This window comes from Sitophilus oryzae, unplaced genomic scaffold (assembly GCF_002938485.1).
Source record: "Sitophilus oryzae breed Bouriz unplaced genomic scaffold, Soryzae_2.0 scaffold_151_pilon_pilon, whole genome shotgun sequence".
In the NCBI taxonomy this organism is placed as follows: domain Eukaryota; kingdom Metazoa; phylum Arthropoda; class Insecta; order Coleoptera; family Curculionidae; genus Sitophilus; species Sitophilus oryzae.
In genome coordinates this window covers 1042373-1061076 of record NW_022146192.1, presented here as the reverse complement: position 1 = coordinate 1061076, position 18704 = coordinate 1042373, and the positions used below count along the sequence as shown (strand labels likewise).

At 32.5% G+C, this 18704-nt stretch overlaps 3 protein-coding genes across 9 annotated transcripts in view; 1 reads left to right on the top strand and 2 right to left on the bottom strand.

Annotated features, from left to right (window-relative positions):
- Positions 1-1436, top strand: part of LOC115878607 — a 118898-nt gene extending 117462 nt beyond the window's left edge. For all 4 annotated transcript variants that reach the window (XM_030895157.1, XM_030895155.1, XM_030895156.1 and 1 more), the window contains one exon: positions 168-1436. In XM_030895157.1, coding sequence (XP_030751017.1) covers positions 168-643 — 476 coding nt within the window. In that variant the 3' untranslated portion in view covers positions 644-1436. The remainder of the gene's footprint in view (positions 1-167) is intronic.
- A 934-nt stretch (positions 1437-2370) lies between these two features.
- On the bottom strand, positions 2371-6587 carry LOC115878608 (WD repeat-containing protein 13-like). 2 transcript variants are annotated; one of them, XM_030895160.1, is made up of 9 exons: positions 6266-6587; positions 5959-6212; positions 5736-5902; positions 5519-5671; positions 5309-5462; positions 4959-5255; positions 4714-4900; positions 3772-3890; positions 2371-3481 (listed from the first exon to the last, which is right to left on the bottom strand). In XM_030895160.1, the coding sequence occupies exons 2-9, from the start codon at positions 6041-6043 to the stop codon at positions 3276-3278; spliced, it is 1368 nt and encodes a 455-aa protein (XP_030751020.1). In that variant the 5' UTR covers positions 6044-6212; positions 6266-6587; the 3' UTR covers positions 2371-3275. The 2 variants fall into 2 exon arrangements, with proteins under 2 accessions (XP_030751020.1, XP_030751019.1); XM_030895159.1 differs by having other exon boundaries at positions 5959-6587.
- Positions 6588-6767: 180 nt separating this feature from the next.
- Positions 6768-14493, bottom strand: LOC115878605 (carboxypeptidase B-like). Of its 3 annotated transcripts, none has more exons than XM_030895152.1 (8): positions 14416-14493; positions 12927-13139; positions 12773-12869; positions 11262-11362; positions 9859-10075; positions 9186-9442; positions 7193-7404; positions 6768-6984 (listed from the first exon to the last, which is right to left on the bottom strand). In XM_030895152.1, the coding sequence occupies exons 1-8, from the start codon at positions 14490-14492 to the stop codon at positions 6839-6841; spliced, it is 1320 nt and encodes a 439-aa protein (XP_030751012.1). In that variant the 5' UTR covers position 14493; the 3' UTR covers positions 6768-6838. The 3 variants fall into 3 exon arrangements, with proteins under 3 accessions (XP_030751012.1, XP_030751014.1, XP_030751013.1); XM_030895154.1 differs by having other exon boundaries at positions 9859-10066; XM_030895153.1 differs by having other exon boundaries at positions 12779-12869.
- Between the last annotated feature and the right edge of the window lie 4211 nt (positions 14494-18704).

Here is an 18704-nt window from a genome sequence, read left to right as displayed (position 1 = left end):
TTTGCTTGTATAAAAACGAAATTTAATCCGCAAATACAATTTTGTGATAAAATTTCATTTTTTTTAACTTCACTAAACACAAGGCTGTAATTGATAAAAAAAACCTTTTTCAGTGCCTCAATGTTAAACTTATAACCAATTTTCAGTGGTTTTTATTCCTGTTCTAGCTTCAAAAGATGCATTGGGTGGTTTACGCCACACCCGCAACAAACTCAAACTCGACCTACCGCCCAGTCCAAGCGCTTTTACCACCAGCAAGTCTTTCAGCATCGAACCATCGCCCGAACCAATAGTCCTGAGGGAAAAACCCACCTTTTCCACCTTTGGAAAAAGCAGGTTCATGGTCCAACAAGTAGACACTCCAACAGAATGCATAGTCAACCAACAAAAGAACGTGTGCTTCGATGTACTCCCTTACAAACCCTTGGTAATCCCCCTTGAACTCAAAGATGAAATAATTTACGAACCTTTAAAAGAGAATTTTGACGAAACCACTCGTTTTTGTTCGAAAAAAGATGTTTTCTCTAAAGGAGAAGCAAGTTTGTTAGACAGCGCAGACGAGGATAGCGGTATAGAGTCCAGTACGTTAGAGAGAAAGGTCAATAACGAAGCGGCTAAAGAACATAATCTTAAACTCCAGTAAATGGAGGTAAGGGTTGTTTTTAGCTGTTGATGATAACGTTGAGAGGTTTTTTGTGATAATAGAATAGTGTGGGGCTTTTCTTAGGAGGTATCTATGAATTTCGGTAGTTTTTAAGTTGTTTTTTTTTGAAGAAGATATATGGCAAGAAAAAAAGACGATATTTTCCTACTGTAGCCAATTCTTTTTGAATTTGTAGAAAATCAGATCATGATAATAGGAAATAGAAAAAGATATAGCAATGATCATAGAAGAAAAAAAGAACACATCATAGAGACCCAGTATCCAATTCTGATCCATTAAAAATATTCATTGAAAGATTGCTTCCCAATCATACAACTAAAAGACTATCAAACTTGTAATGTATGATTGAATGAAAACGTCATCACAGTAGGTATACGAAGATTATTTTAGTTTAAGCACATCTATGGGTCTCTAATTTATTTGATATTCTTGTTAAGTGTTAATACCTTAAAATTAACTTCAAATAATTTCTGAAATGTTTATTCTTAAAAAATTGCTTGTACTTGTTATATTATTGTGTTTTAACGTTTATTGATTGTACGCCAACGTTTATTGATTTCTCTATATACGTTTTTTAAAGGTCTTTATGATGTGTAGCAATTTTATTTTAGCGCTTACTTGAATCTCCACTACAGGGTCCGACTATTTCTTGTAGTATTTAGACTGTTTTTAGTTTGAAGGTTTATTTTTGTAATCTATGTCAATATAGGTTAGTATGTATATGTACTAGTTTTTTAGTTGTAATATAAAAAACGTTTGTATAATTCTTGAAAAAACACACTTTTTTATTATTTTATTTTGACGTATCGTGAAGATATAGTTTTAATCTATTTTGGTACAGGTTTTAGTTGGAATTTTATTACAATGAGACAAAGGAATGAGGTTAGTAATGGAATTTGGACACAATCGCAAGATATTGCGATTAAAGAGACCATTGTGATAATTTTATTATTTTCCAGTGTTTTATTTTTGAATAGGTTAGCAGTCATTTTTACAAAATTATATTTTTTGTCTTAGAAACAAACATTTTGATCTCTTAAATCACTTCTGCTAAAAAATAATGCCACTGAGGTGATTATTATAAAGTATAATATATTGTCCTAAAAAAGTAGTAAGCAGTTATTTATAAAATTTTATATATATTTTTTTATAAATTTTGGTTGAGGCTATAAAAACCTGTTTGTTTTAATTTTCCTACAGAGTTTATGAGATACTATTAAAAAAATATTGGATAAATTACTAACAGCTTCAAATTAAACTTAAACATATTTGGTGTGATTTGAGATTTATGTAGGTATATCATTTAGTTTATTTTTTATTTAGCAAATTTTAAATAACTTTGCTAAGTCTACCAAAAACATACATTTTTTGCTTAATAAAATATTTTTTAATATTAGCTGGGAGCGTAACAGATATATTTTCCTTACTAAATAGAGTTAGATTTGAAGTTAGTACAAATCGACACATACGATGGTATAGTGATTGAAAAAAATGGTATGGAGATATATAATATTTTTTTTTTATAAAATACGACCGAAAAAAAACCCGTCGTCAGTTGGTCTTTGAAATAACCTCTATATAATAATAATCTTTATATTTAAAAAAATTTATATTTAATTAAAAAAAAGTTTCCATATACATATGTACACAACTCTATTCAGTAAAAATTATTTTCTGAAAATAGATTTCTGTCTTAAAACTTTGTATTTTTTTCTGTATTGAATATTAATTTTTGACAAATTTTTTATAATCGGATTTTTTATAAATTACGTTTTCGGGTATCATCGATCATCATTTCAAAGGCTACTGCGGTGTCGTTTTTTTTTGTGACAGTATGACATGTTGCTTAGTATGCTATTGTATAATCTCAAAAAGAAATAAAAAAACAATACAAAATTACAGTAAACAAACAAATATAGTCTGTATAACAATCATTCAACGTTACGTGATCAATATTTTCTATAAAAAAAACAGTCGGATTCGAATTTTGTTTGACAGCACGGTGGATTTCTAGTTTTGACACTTATCAATATCCCTCAACAGAATCATAACATAACCACAAAAGTAAAGTGACAAATACTATAGAAACAATATATGCAGTGACATACAGTCTATTTCATTCTGTTTTCACGGGAAAGAAAGAGTACGACAGTATATGGCGTAACGTTGATCGCTGGTTGCATATTACTTTAATTTTGATTGTATAAAGATTGATGTTAAACTGCCAAGTTTTAATGATTTTTAGGAAGGAAAGGATTTGATTTAAGTGTCGATCGATATCTTAAGATATTTCTAGTTTTTAATTTCTGTAGATAATTGTTGTAGATATATATTTATGTCCGTATCGGATTAAGTAACATGTGATTGGTTATTAATAATTCTTGTATTAGTAGGATGTAGAAATTAATTGTATTACAAAAATAGGCGTAGTTATGTTAATAAATGTTTTATCTAAAGAAATAAGCATATTTTATTTAACAATTTAAATATGTAAATACAGGTTATCTTAAAATACACATTAAATATTTGAAAGATCAAAAATGTATACCTATAAAATATCAGATCTGGAAAAATTTAATAATTTTATCTTCATAAGATTGGGTGCAAGTAATCACTCGGTTTCCTCAATATTATTTGTACTTCTTTTCCAAATAATAACTAAACCTTCTAAATCACTAGTTGCCAATAGAGATTCATCATAGTTAAAGCTGATACTTAAAACGGAACTTGAATGACCTTGTAGTGTGTTAACAACTGCCTTAGTACCGATTTTTTCAACGTCTACGAAATACACACTGCCATCTTCACTTCCAGTTACTAAAAAAATGTTCCTTTTTAGTTTAGAAAAAGGAGACTAGTCCTTTATATTTTTGTTACAAATTGTTATTGTCATCCTACTGACATTAAAATAATAAAGGCAAGTTTGCAAGTGATAATAAAGGCAATAAAGGCAAGTGACCAGATGTCCGTCATTGTGATGGACAGTCCGCAATTCAGACGCGATGTCCGTCAAAAGGTCACCATATTCAACATTGCCCGCCAATTGACTTCAATCAATTCCCTGTCATCATTAAAGCACACTTTATCAGCTTGTATTTTTTTCTTACCCACACAGGCACCTTCTCTGAAAGACATGATTGGACAAAAAGTTGATCTAACCATATGTCTGCTGTGGCGATTTTGGAACTTCCTTTTGAGATACAGTCCACCTTCACTATCAGTTACACTGAAAAAAACATATTATTTCTTTCGGTGTTCCTTAATGACATGCTTATATTTAAGGGGGTGATTCTTGGGTATATTCTACGAAAAAAACTTCATATTAATGTATGTCCTAAACATTTTAATTTTTGAGATATCTACCGGCTGGTAAAATGTTCTAAAAATAACTGTTTTTGATAATAACTCTGATGTATTTGTAGGCATCTTTATGAAATATGATACACGTCTTCTGTTCAATGCATATATTTTGATGCAAATTTTTTTTTGTTGTATCTCTTAATTTCCATTCAATCAATGTGGAAACGATTTGCACACAATAATCACCGAATCAGATTTTTAGCGATTTGACCCTGAAGTCTCATGACTTTAATTTTTTATAGCAAAAAGTATGTTTCAGACGAAAAAAATCAAGAGATGAAAATTGTTTAGAAATGAATGAAGATCTTGAAAATAATGTTTATTTCAAGAAAAGTCACCATTTTTTCAAAAATATTCAACGTATAAAACCATAGACTTAAAAATGTATAAAACCTTTATGGACGCTACTGGTTGAAATAAATAATATTGTTTGTACACCAAAAAAGGCACTTTGATGTATAGAAGACGTGTATCGAATTTCATAAAGATATTTATAATAACATCAGTGTTGTCATGAAAAGATTTTTTTAGAAAATGTTTCCACCGTCTATCTCATAAGTTAAGATGTTTAGGACATTCATATGATTACATTCATATGATTTTTTATCTTAGAATAGGTCTAAGAATCACCCTCTGAAATATTAGCATGACATTAAGGAACAATCTATATATTTTTCTACCATTTTTACCTAAATAAGCACATGCTGTTATTTGTAGCATTAACTAACAACAACGGATCTCTAGCTTCCCTACTAATCCATGCTCTGTAGCTCAAATTTGTAATGATACAGTTTGGATCAAAAGTTATTTTCTTTAGTTTACACAGAGCCCCATTTAGCTCACAAAATAGTGACACAATTTCACCCCTGTTGTTACCTATAATGAACTTGAATAATTATATTATTCAAATAATATTTTAAAAATAAATATTTACCCGCCCATAAAATCTTTCCATTATTGTCCGTTGTGATAGTTAAAATACTTCCTCCAATTTTACAAATGTTTTTCAAAAATAATCCAGTAGATACATTCACTATTCGTATATCTCCTTTACTGTTACCTATTAGAATAAGGTTATTATTACTTGGCTGAAATATACAGCATAACATCTGTGCAGAATTTGGTTCTTTTAAAGTTCTTAAACAGGCAAAATCAGAAACTTTCCACAGTTTGATTGTGGCATCAAGAGATACACTCGCAATCAGATCATTATTAATTGACCAGTCAAAACCTAGAATAAATGTGATAAATAGGTCAAAACAGTGTTTTGTAAATATTCTCCACCTGGGACAGCTTCTGTATGTCCTTTTAATACTGCCAAAACAGCTGGAGGATCACTTGTAACATCACATATCGATAAATTACCATCTAAAGAGCTGCAACATAGCCTGGATCTGTCATTGTTCGCAAATTTTATCATTGTAGTAGCTTTGGAATGCTTTGAACAATATTATTTATTTGAATAAGGTTATATTAAGGTTTAACTAAACTTACTTGATCAAATATGTGATGAACTCCACTAAAAGCATAATTCTCAGCTATAGTATTTCCACCCACTATAGCCTTTGAAGCAAAAGCTTCTTTAGTTGGTATGACAGTGTTAGTTCTTGAAAATTGAGGCACTTGAAGGTCTGTTAAAATACTGGTCTGTGAAAGAACACGTAAATTAAAGATTATTGAACATTTTAATGTGATTTTAGTTTTTACTTACTCTGCTCATAGTTCGAGACAAATTTGTGTTTGAACCTGAGTCGGTTTTAGAGTTGCCATACCTCTGTTGCAAAAGCATTGCTCTTAGTTTAATATATTGTTTCCACTGGTCTGAATTCCGGTCAGTTTCTCGAAGTAGCTGACTTCGTCTTCTTATATATAAAGTACCTAGAATATGCCATTTTTATCCACAGTTTTTAGATAAATATCAAAGGCTAATTTACGGAAATTTGGGCTCTCTGGAGCCCTGTGTGCGTTATAGCGTGCATCTAATGCAAAAACTTGCTGTTGAAGCGCAGTTGTCATCATAAATAAATCGTTAACTCTTCTTGTTTGTATACAAACACATCAGCACAGCACATCAGCTGATTGTCAATTTGACATTTTCTTTTCAGAGAAAAAAGTGAAATAGACAAACTTTTGGTTTGGACAACTTCTTGACAGAGGGCACCACTGATATTGCCTTTTATTTAAAATCCTTTAAAATACAAATTTAGATCTTCCAAGTTTAAAGGATCTAATGGTACGTACACGTTGGTGCGCTGCGCCGTTTTTTGTTCTAACGAACATCCCGCGATCCATAGAAATCCCGCGAACATTCGTCTAGCCGTTAATCATGTCTCTAGCGTCCGAAAAGAACTACGCAACTTTAATCATGAGTAGTGCGACTCTTTAAACACTCCATTAATAAACAATATTCAAAGAAAAACACAAAAAAGGGAATTTATTCAAAGAAAATACACAGAGTCACTGATAAATGCGCGCGGTGTCTTCACCGGCCGTCCCAACTGAACAACGAACAAACAAAGCGGAGCGTCGAAAAACCCATAAAATAATTAACCGATTGGAGATGGTTCGCCGATGGCGCGCGGAGCGCGCGCAACTTGAATATACGTACTAATAGAGGCGAATCGGTGCGCGCCAATGTGTACGTACCATAAGAATATAAAATAACTTGTGTACCTTCTTTCATAAAAATTACAGTTTATTTAAAAATACTTTAATAGACAGGTAAGAAATAATAAACAATTAATAAATCTGTAAAAATCTGTATGCAAAGTTATAGTTACAAAACTTGTCTTTATTTAATATTTTTTGTCTAATCTAGGATGATGGGGTTGTAGTTGTGATCGTTAGGTTGGTCCAAAATCTTTCTTCAATAAAACTGTGGAAAACTTCAATTCCTGCCCAAGTTTCTTGAACTATTGGTAGAATTTCACTTGCGAGGTTCAAGAATGCGTATCTGGCAGCTAAAAATAACATATAACTTGTGAGGCTGAAATCTTTTTATAGACTACGTTCATATAGGTACTGTATGCTCGAAAAAAAAACGGCGTCCAGCTGGCTGAGAAATGACGACCAGTGACATTTCCCATATAAATTTACATATAAAATGACAGCGATCTTCATTTCATAGCCATCACTGTCGCCGTTATTTTTCGATCATACGGTACTTACATCCAAGTGGAAGTTCGATTGTATATGACAATGCTGATCCTCCGACCGCTTTGGCCCAATCAGCACTAGTTCCAGCAGCTTCATACAAGCCTAGTGCTGATGTATCAACCATGTATACAGAGTTTAGTTTGTTGGCATTGTATATTGCTTCTGCTACTAAATCTCCTAGATATTTTAGATCACCTACGTCATCTGGCACGATGCGATCGTATCTGTAAGCAAAGAAAAATGATCCATTACAGAGCTGCAAGCTCACAGAAAACTTTTCTTTCTGTATTTTTTTGACTTAAATAATTTTAATGACTTAAATCATTTGATTTTAAGTCATATTTCGAAAGCTGACTTAAGACGTTAGAAAATTTAAGTCATTTTCAAAATGACTTGTGATTTAAGTCTTTATTCCGAAATAGAAAAAGATTTAAGTAATTAAAAAAAGATTTAAGTCTTTTCAGAAAAGATTTAAGTCATTAAAAAAGATTTAAGTCTTTTATGAGATTTGTCTTTTTTTTCATATATTTTTTATCATAAATTTTTAACAGCGGCATCAAATATGTGTTTACCATCTTTAGTTTCATAAAAAAGTAGCAACTGTGAAAACCGTATCTTTGTACCTCTGCTCATAAACGAGAAACACTAAACACTGCAAAACACCATTTTCGCATATTATGCGAAAATGTCAAAAGTTGACATATGACATGTCATTCTATTCAGAGTGTCATTTTCTATCGAATAAAGTAGAAATATACCGAGAGTGCCATTTAAAAATCAAAAGTTGTAGTCATTTCCGGTGAAACAAGAAGTGACTAAAAACAATTGAATACATCAATATCAATCCTAAATTATGTAATATACTAACATTCCAAATCTTATTTTTTATCTGAAAAGTTAAAAACGTTATAGGGGTGAGCCACTTTTGAGACGCACCCGGTATATTCCAAAACTCCTCTCCAAAAAGATAACAGAATAAATCCTTGAAGGAAAATAATTTACATTATCTTATAGAGGATAATACCGTATGATCGAATAAAAACGGCGTCAGCGATGGCCAGTGGCTTAGCGACAAATTATGAACTTGAGTTAACCCCCCCAGCCTATAATATAGGGAATAGGGGTATTCCCTATTTTAAGAGTAATTCTATATTTATATTATTTTATTTTATATGAATATGAAGCTTGTAGGTATGACCAATTCAGGAAACAAAATTGGGGAATATATCTCAACTTCAAACCTAATATAAAACTCAACTTTAATGCATATAAAAACAAAACAATATATACAATATACACGATGTGCGAAGAACGTTACAATACAAAAAATATTATTTTCGGACAAGGAACAAGACCAAAAATATTCTTTGAAACTAGAAGGAATAAAAACTGAAAAACGTTCAGGCACCTAGTTCGCCTAAGTAGCGAACAATAATAAAGAACAGAAACAAAATAAAAAATACTCTTCAAAACTAAAGCAATATAAACTAAAAAAATCTTTGATTTCTAATCAAGCGAAAAAGAAACAAAATAAAAAAATATCCTTTAAGACTAAAAAAAAAGATTTCGGGCCCCCTTTGGGCCTGGCGCTACGCCACTGGCGATGGCCATGAAATGAAGATCGCTGTCATTTTGTATGTAAAATTATATGGGAAATGTCATTGATCTTCATTTCATAGCCATCGCTGACGCCGTTTTTATTCGATCATACGGTATTTATGATCGCAATATTTAAGATGCTCTATCTCAATTTTTTTAAATGCAACGCCCTGTATATTATTTTACTTTTAGTTGCAGAAATATATAACAGAAATTTTTCGTATTTTATGAGTTCCTAAATTTTTAACAATATATGGATAGCCATTATACTCTTTACTTAATCTTTTTATTCAAAGATGCTAATAGTTAATTTTCTAGTTTATTTTAGCAATACGCTATTCACAATGATGCGATAATTGAACAACTTTTAGAAACATATTTTTTTTTAAAAGGACATAATACTTGCCCCCAAGGATAGAGTAGCAAATTGCCAAAGCTGTGGAAAGTGAGGTACAATTTGACAGTGCCGTTGTTAGTAAAGAACCAGTCTTTCAAAGCAACTGTTTCCGGTTCTGAAAATGCTTGAGGTCCAGCATAAGTCTCGGCACAGGGGGTTGATGATGCTCCAGCGTGCATCCAGTAATAATCAAAGTTTCTGTTGCCGTCTGTCCCTCTGCAATCGGAATTCGGGAGGACGCTGCGAGTCTTTCGCCACCATCTTTCCTATAAAATTTAACAAAAATGCTCATTTGCATTAGTTATCTAAGTAATAAACTTGTAGTTATCTGTCAATGATCACGTAATAATTTTCCTTAGACTTTATTAAAGCCCAATATCCAGGTGGACATAATATCTCTGAATATTTTATGCACCAGTAGTATTCCGTCACGTTGTCAATAGTAAAAACCATAGAATAACTAACTGTAAAAACAAAGCAATCAAGACATTCTAAAGGCCCTCACAGATGTTCAGTTTTTTTCGCACTGGTCGCCTGTGCAGGTCAGGCTGTGGTAAAGAACTGGTTTGTGGGTATTTTAAGATTTAAAAACTAACGGCTTTTGTTTCTGTCCACTCCCATCAAAAAGAATAAAGGAAGACCATGAAGGTAAATTACAGAAGATACATATATAACAACTTACCTCGTCCTGGGTATATTGGTAGCCATCTGGGTTCAAACAGGGAATGATAGCCCAGTCTACGTTCTGATACAATGCTGCGTTCGCAGGGTTTTCAACTAATTGATGAATTATGTATAAAGCTGCGGGGGGAGCAATCCATTCTCTGGCGTGAATTCCTGCGTCTATGAATATAGTTGGTTTGGGCACATCGGGATTCGAACTGGGACCACTGGACACCCTAAAAAGATGATTGAAGGAATACCATGTGATCGAAAACAAAATGGTGTCCACTTGGCTTGGCGATTTTAGGTATGGCATTCCTCATATAATTTTACATATAAAATCATCTCTGATGCCGTTCTTTTTCAATTTTATGGTAGATTTATGGAGTTTTATCAGTATCAATTTTTCAAGAGCGGATGTCTGCTGTAGATATTCGCGAATGCAATAGTGGATATTAATTAGTTGTTAATAAATATTATAATAAATAATTACACCCCCACAAAGTGTGCGATACCGTTGCCACACACTTGATAACGGTCAGTGATACATCTGGCCGGAAGGTTGTGTAAGTAAAAAATATTTCGCAAAGCAGCCCAGTTGACTGACATGACGGTACGAAAAGAAGGCGCGAGAACAACCAGGAGCTAGGCATGTTCGGACCTGAGATTTCAGTACCGGTATCCGGTTGGACCGGAAGACCGGTTGGGACCCGAAGACCGGTTGGGACCTGAAGACCGGGTGGGACCAGAATATCGGATGAACAGGTAAGTACACGAGTCGTGAGAATGCGTCATAACTTTAGATTTTCATTGTTTATGTTTTCATTGTTTATTCTTGATTTCTTGTCCAACATTCTCGTTAGTTATGAAAAATGGAAAAACTACAGGAAGAGCAGCTCTTCTTAGATATAAATGGAGCGGAAATTTGATGCTATTTTACATATATTAAATAATAGAGTAGACGCCCTTGAATATCGGCCTTAGTTTAAAATTTACTTGAGTTAAAGCTTTAAGGGAATTTTAGATGTACTAAAAAAAGAAAACTAGATTACTAGACCAAACTTGACTAGCACATGCCTTAAACATACATTAAAATAAATTACATTGTATGTTACCGTATTATACCGAATGATCGAAAAAAGGCCTCCAGTTGGCTTGGAATTGAAATCGGTCTTCCGGTATCGATTGAAACCGGTCTTTTGGGACCGATTTAAACTGGTTTTCCGGTACCGATATCAAAACTGGTCTTCCGGTACCGATACCAAATCCGGTCTTCCGGTACCGGTACCTAAACCGGTATACCGGTCTTGAAAACTAGACGCATTTTACATTATCCACACGGAATCCAGTAAAAAAACGTAATAGATACGTTTTAATTTCGATGCTGAATTTTTGTCCACCCCATTCAAAGAATTACGGTACCTTATAAGCAACATATCTCTTCCTTCAAACGATGTTCCAAAATGTTCCAGTTTTGTGATTTCAGGATATTGACCAGCCAATCTTCGTAAATATGCATTCATCTAAAAAACGTATCCTCCCCAGTAGCATACCATATTGGCGCATTATTGGTTCTATATTGGTAAAATATTGCATACGGGCACAATATTGGCAATTTCTAGCTAATATTGGTAATATATATGAGCCAACCTTTTCTATACCGGGTGCGTCTCAAAAGTGGCTCACTCCTATAAGTTTTAATTTTTTCAGATAATAAAACGAGATTTGGTATATGACATAAATAGTATATGACATAAATTTTCCTCTCTCGGGGGAGGTCAAGTATCGAGGAATCACGCTTGATGCCAAACTGACCTGGAACCGACCTTTTGAAAATGTCACGAGGAGGGCGGTGACTACACTAGCGGTAGTCAGACGACTTGATGGTGCACTGGCTGTACACTGGAGTGGTGAGGCCTTCGGTAACATATGCATCCTTGGTATGGCGGCCTAAGGTAATGCAACAAACAATAATGCTCAGCCTCAGCAAGGTGCAAAGACTTGCTTGTCTGAGCATAACAGGGGCGATGAAGTCAACGCCCATTGTAGCAATGGAGGCGCTTCTGGACTTTCCGCCTCTTCACATAGTCTTTTCGGTCACATTCACTGTTTCACCGGAAATTACTACAACATTTGATTTTTAAATGACACCCTCGGTATTTTTTTACTTCATTCGATAGAAAATGACACTCTGATTAGAATGACATATTATATGTCAACTTCTGACTCCCATATGCTTTATTTGAAATTGTAGCATAGCGGTTCATAACGACAATTTGACTCGAAATGCCAAGTGTGTGGTACCAAATTACTCGTAAAAATGATTTTTCCTGATATGCTAACCAGCCATTCTTGTTCCATTTGAGAAAATTGAGATATGATTAAAAATACGATTTGAGCATTTTTTAACAACCGGCTACGACAAGACACGAAAAACATTAGACGATCAAATCTATTTCCAAGGCTCCTTGATTAAAATTAGTGTTTTTAACACAGCCATGGCACTAGATTTAAATTTAAAATACGATTTTTTTAAAGCGAAAATGTCAAAAGTTGACGTATGATATGTCATTCTATTCAAAGTGTCATTTTCTATCGAATAAAGTAAAAATATACCGAGGCCATTTAGAAATCAAAAGTTGTAGGTTAGGTTAGGTTAGGTTAACATACCAAATCTCGTTTTTTTGTCTGACGAAATAAAAAAGTTATAGGGGTGAACCGCTTTTGAGACACACCTGGTAATTCGGAATATTGGGACTGTATATATCTATAATATTGGATTTCATATAAAAAATATACTCGTACATTGGGCCATGAAAAAAATCTGTCTTTTCCATCGTTGAACCAATATGTAAATATAATATTTTATCAATATTGCTGTGCTACTGGGGCTAGGACCTATATGAATTATTATCATATTCTCCATTTCTTACACTCACTTCATGATGAAACATGAAACTTCTGAACGTAACATCTCCCAAACCCATAAACGGTCTAAGTGAAAAAGTTCTTCTTTCAGCTTCCATAATTCTAAAAACGTCAAAAGAATAATAAAAAGGGTATTAAATACCATTGTTATTAACTTACTCTTCAACATTTTCTACCACGATTTTGTACTTCAAACCAATGCTTTTAAGGATTTTTTCAATTTCTTTTTGATATTGAGGGGCTACAACGACCTCATTTGGCTCACCCAGAGAATAAGCTTCCTTGAGAAAATTTAGACCAGCTTGTTTTTCCAATTCCCGCAAGTACTTCATCTCGATTATATCATTTGCAACAATCTCATACAGTTTATACCTAAAGTTTATTAAAAAATATATATTATAATATATAAATGGTATTTTAATTTCTTACTATACTTTTATAGTAATTTTCAGGGTGGTCCGAACTGTATTCCGGAAACTTCGGCAGCATATTCTACAGATAAAAATGAGTAAAAAAGTTCGTATAAATATTCGTCCCAAAATGCTTAGTTTCGGAAATACAGGGCGTAGAAGTTTTATTTTTATTTTGATTTTTTTCAAATAATTTCTGAACTAACGTGAATATTTGGATGAAAATTGGAGTTTTTTGACATGAGAAATTTTATTTTGATGTGAATATGACTCCTATTTATAGGGGCGCCCCTACAAGTGTTTTAACTGTTTTGAAGCGTAATAACTTTTCGTTAGCACCTGTATAAAACTACTGAGTGAAAAAATATACCTTTCCGTAATTTTTACCTAAAAAATATCTCTTGGTAAAAAGAACGAGAACCGTTCTCAAGATATTTAGAATGGAAATAGTCAATACATGTCATTATTGACAAGAATAAACACGTTGAGTAGATAGTTATTTGACTGAAATAATAAATTTGGGAAATTTTTATTTTTTAAAATAATCATAAATTTTTCTTCGAAAAAATGATGATAAATCAATTTCTGTTGAATTTTTGCCACAAAAACATTTCGAATTTATGATTTCAGTCTAATAACGATTTAGTCAACATGTTTATGTACATTATGACAGGTATTGATAATTTCGATTCCAAATATCGAGAACCATTACTCGTAACGATTTTTACTAAGAGATCTTTTTTACGTAAAAAATGTCTTAAATGTATATTTTTTTACTCAGTAGTTTTATACAGGTACGGACAAACATTTATTATTTTTCTAACCAGTTAAAAAATATGTAGATGGTGCCCTCTACAAGTAGGAGTCATATTGACATCAAAATCAAATTTCTTATGTCAACTCCCAGGCACCAATTTTCATCCAAATATTGACGTTACTTCAGAAATTACTTGGAAACAATCATAATAAAAATGAAACTTCTACACCATGTATCTCCGAAACTAAGCATTTTAGGACATACATTTATACGAACTTTTTTATTAATTTTTATCTGCATAATACGCTCCCAAAGTTTCCGGAATACAGTTCGGACCACACTATATAAAGGTTTTCACGCAACTTCCGCATTTTAGGATCTAATTTAGATATAAATTTGAATGTTTTTAGAGAAACTTTTATCCTTGCACTTTTTTCTATGTATTATAGATTTGAAAAAAATAATGATTTTAACAACTTACCCTTCATAACTAAAACCATTGGTCCAATTAATAAGTAAAGAAGCACACAAAACAACAACGCTGGCTCTCATAGGCATTTTGTCCATTTACTTGTGTAAAAATGAAATTAACTAGTTTTTAAATTATAACATAATCTAATTTTTAAAACTTTTATGGTCTATTTATCATAATCAATTTTCGTTTTTTAATTAATCCAGATATTAGATTAACTTTTTTAACTTATTAGACTGTAAATCCAGGCTTACGAATTTGTCATTTTTGTTCGAAATTATTAGATATAGCAATTTGTGGGGAGATTGCTCACCTAAAAGTAAGATTTATTTTTCATATCAACATATAGGTCCAATTCTGCTTTGTTTCGTAGTTAAAGAGTGTTAAAATCTGAATATTTTTTTGATTTATTATAATTTTCTTCCAAGTACTTTTAGCGTTTCGAATGAAATTTTGAGGGTAAAAGGTACTATATAATATATTTCAATGCTAAAAAAGTGTCGACATATTCACCAGGGACGTGCAACGCCACTGATTTTTTTTCTCTTGTTAGTTGCTTGTTTTCTCTCGAAATAGTGTAACCGGTTTAATGCCGATTAAAAGTTGTGTCTTGATATTTTGTCGATTTCGGCCTCCTTGATGAGATAAACGCAATTTAATTAATTTGCCTTAATCCAAGTCTACTAGGAACCTCAAAAAAATAATATCATTAACTTGGGAGAGTTTTAAATAAGTACTCATTGATTCCTGTTCAAAAAAAAAAAAAAAGAAATAAAGTTCCTAAATGCATGGTTTTAAAGTTACAGGATCTACGTGTATCTTATCAAGGAGGCTGAATTTGACAAAATATCCAGAGATAACTTCTAATTGACATTAAACGGCCTACACCATTTTGGTATGAAAAGAAAAAACGGCAGTGGCGTACAGTGGTTTTTTTTCAAAATATCCCAGTGATAACCCATATGCACATCTCTGATGAATTTATTTCCACTTTTTTAGCATTAAAATATGTAGCACCTTTAGTAACTTTTACCCTCAAAATTTCATTCGAATCACCAAGAGTACCGGGTGGCCAACTAAGAATGGACGCCGGCTGTATCTCAGAAACTACTTATCGTATAACTTTGGGAAAAAAATTCTAATAAGTAAATCGACAAAGGGAAATCGGTGGAAATTATTTTCAAGTTCGAAAAATGCCCGCTAGGGGGCGTTTCTCTAATAGCCAATCAGAAAACAGGATTTTTCTCAAAAATATGCAGGTGAACAGGTATTTTAAATATTACTGTTGTAGTCATCGAGAAATTTGTAATTTTTTTGATATAGAGTATTTTGCTCTATTTCATAAAATAAAGTGGTTAGTGGGGAAGGTTAAACTTGCTTATATTAAAATAAGGATAACTCTGGTTTGAGTTACCCTATTTAAACAAACTAGGGCTCGTTTAAAAGAGCTTTTCTTCCTTAATGATCTCCAGTATAAATTTTGTTTCCACAATTTTTTTTATGGTAGCTAGAGGGCGCTCTTTGACATCATAACAGATATTGCACTTTTGCGTAAAAAATTTAAATAGGAGGCTATATTTCTCTTTGTACAGTTAAATAGAGCACAACATTTCCAAAATATCAGCGCAAACATCGAAAGAATATTAAGACTTTAACACCCTGTAGCTACGAAACAAAGCAGAATCGGATCTATGTTGATATGAAAAATAAATCTTATTTTCACGTGAGGAATCTCGGTACATGTTTTTTGAGACACTCTGTATGTTTTATTATTTGAAGAAAAGGACTAAAGGAGTCAAATATTAGAGAACAACGGCACAGACTACAAACAGGTAAACGTTTACGTACGCATGCGCATTTCTTATATTTTACACGTTTATATTTTTTACGACTCTTTACGTTTACGTGATACCGGTGGTGATACGTAACCATAAACAAAGAAAGAAGATACGTAACCTAACGGTTCTATACGGGCCCGTAGTAAAGAGCAATATCACTTGATCTATTTATTTCTGGCCAATCATAGGACATGTTAAAATTATAGTGTTTATAGCTCGGCGTCGTGCAATAAAATTTCATTTCATGTCATCTTCTGTCTTCTGTGTTTCGTATAATATGTTCATGATATGCTGTGAATTTTATTCAACGAGTATTTGTTTAAATTATTGGTGTTTATCTCTGACTGTCGATTATTTATTGTGTTATTTGTTTCTGGTTGTGGATTATTATTTTTTCGATTATTTGTTAGTATACTCTAGTGAATAGCAGGTGAGTTTATCTCTGTGGTTTAACTGGTGTATCTGTATTAAAAATAAAACTTGTTTAACACTCTAGCAGAATGTGTGATTTTACATTTTTGATTGATTTTGTTTCGTTTAGTTGAGAGTTCGTTTCACTTTAGATGGCTCAAAAGTAAGAAATTTTCTATAAAATAAAGTACACATAGGCTTGTAAGATTTAAGCAGTTGGAAGACGGTTTTCCTTAAATAAAAAAAAATTTTCTAACCTCAAATGCAGTTTAAGCGTCTGTATACTTATTCGTTTTAATTTTTAACGAAAATGTAAATCTGAAGATATTGTAAGAGAATAGGAAAGGAAAAACCCAAAAACGTGATATCTGCACTATGCATTTGTGCATTTTAAATAAAATTAAAATAAAAAAAAAATCTAAAGTGAAACAGTATGGTAGTTGACCTATATCAGTACCCAGGTTTGTATTGTATAATAATACCTACCATTGTTTATAGGAAGTTTATGTAAATGGAGCTTTTAAAAAGAAAAAAACAAAATCCTTTTGATGATCCTATCAGATGGAATAATATTCAAGAAGCATTACATAATATATGTAATTTATTCATCTCAATAAGAACTATTAAGGATAGATTAACACTTCTCTTGAATACATGGTTTACGAGAAATAAAAAAAAATAAGAAAGTTAGTATATTTTGGCAAGTTTTAGTTATTTTTATATTTGTACCCCAGAAGCAAACTATGTTTAGTCACAAAACAGTTTCGAGAAAAAAAAAACGAATTTAAAGTTTTCTTTAGCTCCGGGCTTTTAATTTGATTTTAGAGTATTTTATTTATTCCTACAGATAGCGTAAAGGTGCCGTTACACGGCGCGTTGATCGCCGAGCCTGCAACAAAAAATTTCGCGCCGCACGCCGTGGGGGTCAGCGCGAGGATCGTCGGTCGGCGCGTCCTTCCCCTCGACTGGCGGTAAATTTCAAAGCAAACGCGCCGCGTGAGGTCTGCACCAGTAATTTGTTTAAATTTAATTGTTACATAATTTATTTAAATAACTTAATTTAATTCAAAAATACATAATTTGATATTAGCTTAAAAAAATATCTAAATATCATATTAATTAGGTATAAAAATTACTGATAAATAAGGGTATCCCAATATAATCTACAATGTTATTAAAACATCTCTATACCATGTTATTGTTTAAAGTTATTGTTTATTCTAAATTAAGTTTGATTTATATTTTTTTACACTTTCGTATTTTATTGATAATATTGTTGCGGACCCGTACCGTGTGAACTCGGCCTTAAGCTTGGCCACTCGGCTATGACTCATACGCCCACCGACGTTCGAAGAACGCCGCTAAGAATTTTCGAGATATGTCTGGACTGTCTGTTTCCCTCATATATAAGCCGATGCCCGAAACCTGAAGGAGATAGAGATAAATAACCGATCGACGCGTACAGTTACAATCGCCGCGCTAATTCAAAATAAATTTCTGTTAGATAAATAATTAGATAAATTGTAAATAAGTTATAAATAGTTCTTTAAGTCTTTTAATCGTTATTGTTTTTGTTAATTAGTGTTAAATAAATTGTGTTTAAATAAATTGTGACTTTCTATCCACACGGAACCGACGAAAAACGTAACAATTGGTGTCAAGTGTGGCGTGTGTGATAGACAAAAGAATAAAAAGACTGACCATGGCTCTAAAAAAATTGTTGAAAGACTTGAAAGTGTCTGAACTGAAATGCATATTGGAAGAGAGAGAGTGCGAGACAGATGGAAAAAAAAGCATTTTGCAAGCTAGACTGAGAGACGTTTTGGTGGAGGAAGGTGAGGATCCTGACACATTTTACTTCGAGCTGGAAGGTGACCTTGACTCGTCATTAAAAAATTTGCAAGACAACTTAAACGGCAATTTGAATAATTTAGAAGATAAAATGATGAAAAATTCCCAGGATTTAATTAATATTTTAGAAGATAAGATCGCAGAAAATTCTAAAGACATACAGGCTAGCTTTAATAATAAAATGCTTAATTTAGAAGA